At 39.2% G+C, this 11,886-nt stretch overlaps 1 protein-coding gene across 1 annotated transcript in view; it reads right to left on the bottom strand.

Annotated features, from left to right (window-relative positions):
- The window catches only part of mapk1 (mitogen-activated protein kinase 1), a 29,701-nt gene extending 18,418 nt beyond the window's left edge, over nt 1–11,283 (bottom strand). The window contains 1 exon segment of the mRNA XM_005730525.1: nt 10,872–11,283. Coding sequence (XP_005730582.1) covers nt 10,872–11,017 — 146 coding nt within the window. The 5' untranslated portion in view covers nt 11,018–11,283.
- Between the last annotated feature and the right edge of the window lie 603 nt (nt 11,284–11,886).

Here is an 11,886-nt window from a genome sequence, read left to right as displayed (position 1 = left end):
GTCACCTGGATGAGTCACAAAACATTTCTCCCGCTGAAAACGCTACTTCCAGATGAACAGAATCAACTTTTGGGGATTTACTCACCTGGATGATTGAGCATGCATCAAGTAATTTACAGAGGTCAAGTCAGAGAAAAGCACAACAGCAAAACTAAAAACTGTACACATGTGACTCACTGAAACTTTTCCCTGCAGCCCATTTTTAGGCATCTGCTAAGAACCACTGATATAAATGCTTAATATAGGAACTCTCCTACAGATAGCACTCATGTTTTAATTTCTGACCATAGGCCTGCTGCTTCTCTCCTATTTAGCCACAGCATACCTTCCAGTTCCAAGGCTTTGACCAAACACTTGAACCTCAGATTCAGATGCTGGTTTTTTTTTGTTTTGTTTTTTTGCATCAATTCAAAGTCTTTCATTTAAATGAAGCACTCTCTCGCATCTCTGAATGAGGGAAACCAATTAATACAAGAGCTCAAGGGAGACATTTTTCATAGACAACAAATTGTGCAAATGAAAGCATCGGCAGTCTCTAGAATTCAGAACTCAACCTGACCAACACAAGGATTTTGTCAGTGGCTTCATAGTTATTTAAAGCGCATTTAGATTTCATAATGATGAACTGTAATTAGAAAGTTGGAATCCTTTAGACTTCTTTCAGAGGATCTGGACTTTACTGTGACTTATTGGTTAGAAAACTCAGTCTTTTGGTTTAAAAACTGATAAATGAACCAAAGTAAGACGTCACACAGAAAATTGTAAAAAGGTATTTTTCCACTGTGGGAGTGAAGACTCTAATGAAGTCCTAAAAACAGCAAATACTCTGACCGTAGCTTTTAAAATGTTGCAATTTTGTGCTTTTAAATTAAATATTTCTGGGGCTTAGCAGAGTCATTTTCATGGATTTCTAGTTCTTTATGTCACTTCATATACGGAACGATTAACAAAAAATATATCTTAGTTTGTCACAAGTGTTTATTTTAGGGCAATTACATTTTGTTTGTTTATTGAAGCACACTTGTGATTTGTAATTCATGCAGATAATTTAGACTATTCAGCTGAAAGGGTGCTAACCTAAGGTAATTCAAAGACAGGCGTGTTTTAAAATCTCTGAAATGAAAACATGCAACTTTTCTTGAGAAAAAAAGAAAAGAATCTTCCACTGTTCATTGTGATAAACATCCTTCCTTCAGCAAAACTTTGCTTGTCAAGCCCAAAAAAAAAAAAGAGTATTCATTATAACACTGTTGTGTGTGTGTGTGTGTGTGTGTGTGTGTGTGTGTGTGTGTGTGTGTGTATTTTAAGGCAAGTTGAACTTTCGTAAGCATACCTTGACATAAGAATGAGGGCAGGTGATAGAATCAAAGCTAATTCTGCATATTTCACTGTGCATGAACTCGATATCTGCCTTTTTCTCATTAGGTTACAAGTCCTAATGTAAGCTCAGCACTGTGGTTTCTGAGAAATGCGGATGCAACAGTAAAAGCAGCAACAACATGTACCTCTAAGTCCTGATGATCAACACAGATATTAACATCAATGCAGCAGAGCAGCGCCTGAATGTTTTACAGCCCTTCTGAACCAGAAGTCGTCATGCTCGTCTTGGCAGGCGCAGCCACCCAAATTACCCAAATTACATCTCCTTCTGAATTGCACAACAGGATTTCAGAGTGTCAAGGCTCTCATTCTCTCCCCCCCTCTCTCATTGGCTGTGGAGTGGTGGTACTGATGTCAGAAGCAGAGGAGTTGCCATGGAGATGGGCACCACAGTGGCATTTCGAGAGGACGAAGCAGAGCATCGGCGGTGGCTAAGAATCAGGCAGGTCAAGGACTCGAGACGGAGTCAGAATCACCAGAGGACAAGAATGACAAATAAATTTAGGATGAAATGTTTACAAGCAACAAGTGTTTCCCATGCTGGATGTCAGTGATACCAAAGAGTTTGCTGTGATAACACAACTTTGTATTCCTACACAATACCAAAGCTCAAATGATAGCCAGGTTCACATTATGAGATGCCAGATATCAGAGGTGCTTATTAGTCCAGCGGGTTCTTATATAGGGCTTTTCTACTCTAACTGGGCACTCAAAACACTTTATACAACTTACCTCATTCACACATTCACACAGGAGCTCTTTTTTTTAATTTTTATTTTATTATTATATAAAGAATATTCTATTCTATTCATCAACACAAAAAAAGCTCTTTTCGAATAGCACTGGAGCAGTTTCAGTGTGCTGCTTTGTTTTTACCACAAACCGTATAAAAGATAAACGCCGACACCGTGACGTCACCCACTGGTTAGTCAAGTCCAGTTCTGAAACCTTGAGTTGAGCATTTTCAGCATATTCTGAATAATCTGACACTTAGAGTGATCAAAATTTACAAAATGGACTTTAATATTTTATTCAATATGACCTGAAATGAGTGAATGAACCCATGTATTTAACCAGAATCCATTTATAGACATGGTGTCTGGCTGCTGTTTTTCTGCAGCCTTCTGTAGGACTACAAGTCTTTTTGCAGCCACAGGGGTAATCCTCTGGTGGCCATTAAACAGAGTCTCTTTCCTAAAACAGGCTTCACTAAGCGATCCCCACTGCATACTAGCTAATATAAAAGCATACGACTTATCCCCTCCTGCCGTTTTCCTTGTTCCAGTGTGATATGAACAAAAAAAAGTGGAATCTGACCAACTATCACCCATCTTTTCAGATGTAAAACTTTTTATAAACACGAGCCACTTCAGCAGCATTCCCCCATGATCTAACTGCTCATGTGGGCGGGTTGAAAAAGGCAGAGTTTGCCATGGCAGCTTCTGAATATTATCACAGAGGGTGATACAGTATCTTGTGATTGTGTAAGCATACAGTGTTAAGAGGCTCAGTGTACCACCAATCTGTGGTTGTACATCTGCTCATGTCAGGGCTTTCCAGCCTCAACAGGCACCAACAAGAGGTTGTTGAAAGCAAAAATAGGCCTGCTCTGAAAATGACACAGACATACCTCACAGTCGACTGGTAAGCAAATGTCTTCATGCAGCGTACCAACTTAGGTTACAAAGAATCTGCAACATGTTTCAGGGTTTTTGTAGAAAAATAAACAAAATGTGCATTTAATGAGAATTCACAGAGAACGAATATCCTGCTGTACAGTGGGCGACCAGAAAGAGAAGTGGGATTCTTGGTCCAAAAATATGCTCTTTAAGCAGAAGCTTACATCAGCGATGCCTGATCTTATAGAACCTCCATAAACACTTTTCTGATTACTTTATGGGCTCAGTCACTCATTTTGGGTAACAGTGAATAAAACATGAAGCACGATCATTATTAAAGTCAAAAAGGAGAAATAACGTGTATACCGATTTGGTATATAACTGTCAATAACAAACTAGTCAGATCAACCTGTAGCTTGTCATGTCTGGTTTCAAAACAGCAAGATGGTGACAGTTAAATGCTCAATGTGAATTTGGTTTAAATAATCCAAAGGAGTTAAACCCAGTAGAGCTGTAGAAACATAGTTCTTCATAATCTTTAAAAAAAAAAAGAAATCACACAAGCAATCAGTGTATCGCTGTGCATCTGTGGCTTTTACTCATGTTTAATCTCTATAGAAAATGCAACAACAGAACAGTGCATCCTGCTTTACTGACTCATAAAGGCCAGCTGACTGCAGCCCAACACCACCATACAGCAGCGCAGCCTGACAAAGAACTGACTGATGGTATTTAAAAATATTTCAGATGCAAACTGAGGGATGTCTGAAGTACACCCTGCAACACTTTCGCTGGCTGCTGCACATCAAAGCTACATGCCCAACTGGCTGAAAACCACAGGTCTCAAAAAGAACGCAGAAAGAGGAGTGCAAGGAGGCTGAGGCTCGCACAGCACTCGCTCCAACCGCCTCTGACTCGGAAGCACACACAGCCAAAAATACAGTAACGCTACCAGAGTCAGTGAAACAACTGGGCTTCAACCTGAACCTGAGTAAGGACTGCGAAAGGATCACCGATTTGTGAATATAAGCGAAACTGAAGAAGCCATCATGGGACGGCATCTGTGTCACTCCTTCAGGCCCATACAGTCTGCTTTACTGTGACAAGAGCGCAAATACAAGGAGCAAAGCAAAAAGATGTTAATGTTGACAACATCAGGTGCTTACACCATACATGTATCCGTTTCTCTATTGTTGTTGCTATTACAAAGTCATTAGATCCTCTGACACTTAGTGTGCACAGTTTGGGCCAGTGCTAGTGCTGAAATCTGAAGCTCAACGCACCCTGAAACATATGGCTAATAAAGCTACGGGAAGCGGTCGGTACAGTCCGGAACAATAAAAACCACCTCTAGAAGTAGCAAGAGTGTCTGGACTATAGCTGAGTGTGTCTCCAGCAGAGCGTTCAGACACACTGAAAACCAAGATGACACAGCTCAGCTGTCCAAATACCTGCCAATGTCATTGTGGGACAAAGAATAAGTTTCAAGTGTACTTAAAAATTTGCAAGGTCAGCCTAATATGGAGAGGCAACTCACAGTTTAGAAGCTATGACATGACCCTCCCGTTCTTCAGTGTAATCTTCAGGATATGGGGGATAACTGGTCAGCCGTTCTCAGTGATGCTGACGGGACGTAAGGTGTTAAGAGATGTGCAGTTGTTGGTGGTGACAATCCATTAAGGGATTTAAAAAAAACATGCAATAATATCCTAAAAAGCACAGGAGGACAGTGAAGAGAGGCCAGAACATGGGACATGCTTTATCGTATATAAGCGAGCAGCGTCATTTTAGACCAATTAAAGATCCAAAAGGGAAGCATGATCCAATTCAACGGGGTGTAACAATAGTCAAGTCAAGTTGCAATAAAAGCAGATGTAACTCTCTAAAAATAAGAAGGACTTGGCCATAGAAATAAGCATAAACTGGAAAGAGATTAAATCCACTGTAAAATCAATAATCTCTTTACCCGATTTTAAGTCTATTTTCAGGACTTACAGGATTATTTATAATAGATAAGGATCCAGTCCAATTATGAACAAATACAACAAATGGCTCCAAGAATCATGTCCTTGGTCTTACTCTCATTAAAATGGTCATCCAGGTTTTGATGTCATTAAGACTTTCTAACTTTTTAACAAGCACTTTATTTTGCGTGAGCGGCAGGTAGATTTGGGAGTCATCAGCATAGAAGTGGAAGGACATGCTCTAACTTTAAAAAAGCAATAGATCAGATGGGAAGTGAGCAGAGAACTGTCCCCAAAAGAGAACCTTGGGGAACTCCACAGAGTAGCAAGATGACTGACATTAAAACGTCTTTGCAACGTATACCACTCTAAAGCTGTACCTTTACTCTCCGCACAGTGCTTAAGGTTGACTGGGTCCAAGGGTAGAATTTAAAAATTTGAGTCAGAAGAAAATAAAAGAGCATTCGAAATTCCTAAAAGTATAAATTATGAAGTGAAAGCTTTGCACATTAATTTTTCTCTGTAGGAAAATCTGCGACAAGATTAGAATTGTTACATCTATTTAATATTTTTAAGAAAAACAAATAATGCACAAGTTCTATTGTAAAACATTTAAAATAACACCTAATGGCCATACATTTTAAAACAGTTTGTTTTTTTTAATCAGCCAAGAGATTTTTCTATCACTGGAAATTAAAAAAAAAAAAAAAAACTAACAAAAGAAATTAGAGTTTTGAACGAAGCAAAAATCCCTCGAGTTTCCCTTTCGACCTGAAAGGTTTTGTTCAAACTTGCCCAGATTCATCATCATTCATCAAATGGACTGAAACATTCCTGAAACTGGTCACAGCATGCTTTCTCTGAAAAGGCCCTTAAAAGAATACTATTACAGCTACAGCCATTAAATACTGATGACAAAGCTCCAGACAGACAGAAGATCATCATCATCATTAACATCAATAAGAACCCAATTCTGGAGGAAAATATGAACTTTGATGGTTACTGGAAGTGGCACCTGCAGAGAACACACTGACAGAGGCCACATTTCGGTGACGGAAACAAAGTTCATTAAAGAAAAGTTCAAACCTTTCACCCAGTTGGCAGTGTGATGGACAGGGAAGGTGTGGAAAGGCCACAGTGATGAGATCCAAATCTTAGAAGCAAAACTTTAAGCAAGTCATCACTTGTAGGAAATTAACATAAACTGCTTGCCAAGACGATGCCTAGAGCACTGATATGTACATTTTACAGTTCTACCTAAATCCGCCTTCCTGGAAATTACGTTACAGTGATAGAGATCTCAAAAAGCATAACTGCTCTGTTTGGTAGTAATCCTCCATTTAACACAGTTCATCAATTAGAGCAATAGCTAGCACAACAGTTCATAAAACAAGATAGCATGTAATAAGATGGACAGGGATGCACTGCATTTAACTTTTGTCAGTGTCAAACCGACACACTATAGATAGCGTGGCTTAGGGTACGCTGATACCAAGAACCGATCCACTAACACTGTTAAACGACTAAGCTCTAGTCCTTACTGTGGGGAAGAGACTGGAAGTCATTCCTTCATATTTAAGACAACAACAGGGTTAAGGTATGCTGCTTTACAAACTGTGTGAAATCAATGTGGCAAATAAATAAATCCAATAATATTTATTTATTGCGCTGGTATTTGTAATCAAAATAATAAACAACAGCTCAATGTGAGAGACATTATGGTGAATTTATGGCACACTGGCTGTCAGTTTACGTAGGTTTGATTACACAGAGGTGTTTGCAACCTATGCAAACATGCTTGTGTGCAGTCCTCGCTTTCCATAAAGACAGCATGAAGGTCGCCATGAATGATGTTGTGCATAAGTAAAATGCTAAATTGTTCAAAACTGGGCTGGAACCCTGTTCCAAACATTAAATGTTCTTGCTTCACCTCAGCTCTTTGCAACGTTATAAGTTCAGGGTCCTCTGCAACTGTGGGCTACTCTTGCTTATGCAAGAGTAGCCCACAGCCTGGCTGCTTGCGACACTTCCCCCTGGTAAAACAGCTACAACATGCGGACGATGGTCTGCAAAGTTGCCCATAGGCTCACCACTGAACTATTAAGGCACCAGTACACTCGATGCATTGGTCTCTTCATGTGCCACCAGTATAATCGTCACACAACCACATTGATGAGTACTCGCCGTTGTAGCGCAAGTAGCCATTGCAGTATTCTTCAAAAAACAACAACAAAAAAAACAGTATGCCACTCAGGCAGCTGTGATGTAGAAGGAGAAGTTGTCAAAACCGGAAGCAAAGAAGGTTTTTTTCACAAAGTCTCATCTTTCCAAACTGTGGGAACATCTCCCTCTGTTTACCCTGAGCTTCTATACTGTCTCACTAAAACATTGGTTTAAAAAAAAAACAACAAAACAACTTTGTCACCTTTGTTAACGACAGCGCATAGCAAAAGTGACATCACTTTGCTGACACATGCTGTGGCGTTCTTTCAGCTGCTTGAGCACCTCTCACAACTTGATGTTTGCAGCCTAGTTGAAGATACAGTGTATAATTGTGTCCTTGCGGCCGTTACCTCCATTTCTGTGATGTATCCATGTAGAACATTAGGTTACTGTAAACTGCAGTAAAACCTTGCAAACACGTGTTACAATTAACATAAAGAAACTGCTGAAGCGGTGAGCAAGACAAAGCATCATCATTGGTTTTCAGTCGTGTTAGCTCTCCTGACCACAGTGTGTGGTTAAAACTGAAGTGTTGCAAACATACAAATAAAAGCTAGCTGGATATCAGCGGTAATATTTTCATGCAATAGTGTTTCTAAAGTTGTCCAAGCAGGTGAACTTCTGAAAGTAATTTTAATGTGAGCTCAGCTCTGCAATAATGCTATCTTTGCAGACTGCAACACGTACTTTGAAGCATTACTGTAAAAGCACAGAGGCCTCTTTACAAGTGAACATCCTCACATGGAAAAATGTACTTCAATTCGGCTTGACTTGAGCTACGAGTCATTTCTTTGCTCGTACAACTGTAGCTGTGTGCTTTCGGTGGGTTTTCCAGTTTGCAGACGAAAAGGTGCTAAAACAACCTGCTGTGCTTCTACACCGTGGGCAGACTGTGTGTCAAAGCCTGTTCTCAGAAAAGCCTGCTCCTCTCTCTAACTACAGAAGACAAAAGAACTACACTGCTGCTGTTTGACACAAGGACAATATATTATGTAATGCAGTACAGTGTGCACATTTAAGGTCAGAAGCAGCTCCTCAGGCTAAAGAAACACATGCAAGAAGTGTTTTTCAAAGTAGAGGGTAGGGTTTGATTTAATACACCAAGAAATGTGGACAAAACTAAGTTACCTTTGATTGCCATTCCTGTGTGGGAATGTACACTACCAAGAGAAACCACAAATAAAATGGTGAATAATTTGAGTTTACACTCTACTGCACTACTGATAGCATACCATTAGGTAGAAAGTGGATAGAAAATAATGCTTCTGTGGTCTATCTTTCCTGCACATTCCTTCATATACTGCTTGTAATCTGCCATCAGCTACAAGGAAAACCCCTTGAGATACTCCCACAATACATTTTCCAGGCATTTTATGCAACACCAAGCAACTTAAACAGAGGACTAACCTCATGTAGGAACAAAAAGAAAAAAGAAAGAAAGAAAAATTTAATGAGGTAATGTCAGCTCACTATAAAGCCCACACACTAGCGGTATTTCCAGGATGCTTTAAATGAGGTGGCACAGGAAATCTGAATATTTGATTGAGAAAACTGGCCTAGAAAACATTAGGTATGACTTTCAGGCTCATGTGAAGCCCTGTGCAATAATTAAGATGATATTACAGGGAATGTGGTGCTGCACATGAGACTGAACATATTTTTTTACCCAGTGTTTTTGCAACGCATGTATTTAGACTCTTTACTTAACTGAAGCAGCTTAAGCAGCCTGAGAGTACTAACACAGCACCAAAACAAACTTTACATTTCAAAGCAACATTAACAAAGCAAATGCAGAATTAATATCAAATCATAATCGTTGATGATCACTTTAATAATGCAGCTGGAGATTATTTAAATGTGTCTGGGTGCTTTCATGTATACATGAAAGCTGTTATTGGGTTTATATTACAATCTTTAAAATATTAAGAACCCAAGGCTTCAAGATAAATCATGTGGGGTGCAAATTACATTATTAGCACCTAGAATGTATTCAAATTCAAATTTTATTTGTCACGTACACAGTCATACACAGTACGATATGTAGTGAAATGCTTGGACAACTGCTCGTGACCTAAAGAAAACAAAAAAAGGAAAAGGCTATGAATAAGATAGGAAATAAATATGAAAAATTAAAAAGGGTAAATTTAACTAGGAAGGAATAAAATATAAATTAAGGTTAAAAAGTAGTAGTAGTAGTAGATTAAAACTGCATTTCTGTAAATGTTTAAGTAAATGTGGCAGAAATAAACCTGAAGACATGAACATATAGAAACTAGAGTTGATTAAATTACTGCACATGTCACTGGATGACTACACGTTACAGAAACTGAAGAGACATTCTTATTTTCTGTTACATTATTTTTTCGACGCCACGCTACTCTCTGCTTCTACTCAACTACTTTTGAATGGAAAGAAATTAAAAACCTGTTTACAGCTGAAACACTAAGGTGACATTAGTCATATTAAGAAATCAATAGTTATGCTCTCAGAGCATCATGAGTACATGACTCCAGGTACCTTTAAGTGGAGTCCTTTTTTTTTTTTTTTACATTAAAGGTTTGAGTTTATTGTAATTTTCCACTTCTAATCACTACATTGTGACTGTGCAGTGAACCATGGCTAACAGACCCAGAGTAGCACTGCTGCAGAAGCCTCAGGCAGAGAGCTAACACACAAAGTTAGTATAGTTAATTAGGGTTTGCAAAAACAAACTATGCATTTTTAGAATATCTGCTATAGCTATAGGAAAACCGGTGATAAACATAAATATAAATATTAAAATAAAGATAATGGGAGGCATAACTGACACTGATGGGTCGTTTTAGTGACTTGAGGGTTGTTTTAAAGCAGACACTTTTGTATTTCTGTCCACTGGAATAAATGGAATTAGCATTTTTGATTGAGTCTAATTGTTATTCAATCCAGTTATTTTAAAGCCTCGGTTTCTCCACAATTATGACAGTAAATGACACTGTGTTAGTACACATAAAGTACAAACAATTAAGTCGCTAATGGCTGCAATATTAAACTGATAAACAACAATGAATCCATATTCTTGATGTGACATTGTAATGGATGAGTTTCCTTTTACTTTAGGAACTTTAAGAATATAAAACATGTTTCCAGCATCTGTCTAGTTAAACAGGATAACGATCTTTAGCCGAGTGAAGAATCTAAACAGTTTTTTTCCATCTCTTTGCGAAACAGCTATTTAGTAAAAACAGCCTTAAACCTTTAAGCACGATCACTTTCCATGTGCACAGAGCTTCACACGAGCCTGAAAAATCACACCCAGTGACTTTTTCTACTCTGCATTTATTTCTGATCAAATGTTCCGATTCCCCGCGGGCCCCCTACGCGGACCCCACTTTAAAAGAAATCCTGGAAACGCCTCTGCCCGCCTGAAGTGATCGATACCTCAGATATCGTCCACCCGGTTCAGCATTGATAACAGCTAAAAGTAGCCACATAAAATGCACTTCCAGGCTAGTATAATGCCATGAAGTCAGCGACCACCGGCCGGGATTTCACTGCCGTCTTCCTTTAAGCAACATCGGCTTCTCGCTGTTCCTTGCTAGCCAGACGAAACATGACAGTTAGAAACGGAAAAGATGCGGGTTAGCCGCCGTTTACGTCGGGCTAAAATCAAAAAGTGTCAGCCCGAGACACTTCGGCTACAACTTACCACACCATCCCGTAGGCGCCTTCGCCGATGTAGGAGAGGTTGCTGTACCGAGGCCCGACGTCGAAGGCCTGCCCGCGGACCAGCTCCGTTCCCGGCCCGGGGCTGGGGCCGCTGCCAGTTGGGGCAGACACCGCAGCTGTCGCCATTACGAGGACTGTCTTTTAAAAGGGCTTTTAAATGTAAAAAAAAGAGCGACTAGGATCAGAAAAACGTGCGTGTCTGTGCTTATATCCGACGCCGCTGTGACTGCAACAGGGTGTAGAGTGTGGCGGAGGCCTTCCCGACGTGTGGAGTGTTTTTTTTCCTTTCCGTTAACGTGCGTTCAGAGCGACCACACCGCGGCTGTGCTGTCGCAGGCAGGAGCGCGCAGCAGAGGATGCTGCTGCAAGACATCAACGGAGGCGGTCACGTGACTCCGGTCTTTATTTATTTATTTTACTTTAAAAGAAAAAAAGCTTTATTTTTATTCTGCCACAGAAAGGCTGTAACGGAGAGGACTTCAGATAACATTTACGTCATTTGAAACATTACAAATACTAAAAAAAGAAACTGGGCTCTTGGAACTTTATCAAGTGGGCTATAAATGCAATTGTAATATTATATATACTATATTATATTATTTTATTATTATTATTTACCTCTACTCTGATGTTGGCTTTGATCTACCTGTTAGCAGCTGCAGAACAAGATTACATGTTCTTTTAAAACATGAAAAAACACCCCAAAGTAACACTTTCCCGATGAAAGTAGTTACTTTAAATGCATGAAGTGTAAACTTCATCTTACTAAACTGCATCCTACTCCTTTTCGAGCACACACATTCTGAAGACATAGATATATACATGAAAACTTAATGTTTGTTAAGTTTTGTTTTTTCTCTTGTTATTTCAGTTATATTTGCATATTCCAAATATATCCATATCTATCTATCTATCTATCTATCTATCTATCTATCTATCTATCTATCTATCTATCTATCTATCTATCTATCTATCTATCTATCTATCTATCTATC

Source organism: Pundamilia nyererei, unplaced genomic scaffold (genome assembly GCF_000239375.1).
Source record: "Pundamilia nyererei isolate P.nyererei 1_Seehausen unplaced genomic scaffold, PunNye1.0 scaffold00038, whole genome shotgun sequence".
In the NCBI taxonomy this organism is placed as follows: Eukaryota; Metazoa; Chordata; class Actinopteri; order Cichliformes; family Cichlidae; genus Pundamilia; species Pundamilia nyererei.
Note: the sequence above shows the minus strand (reverse complement) of the source record. Positions and strands in the feature narration are given on the sequence as shown.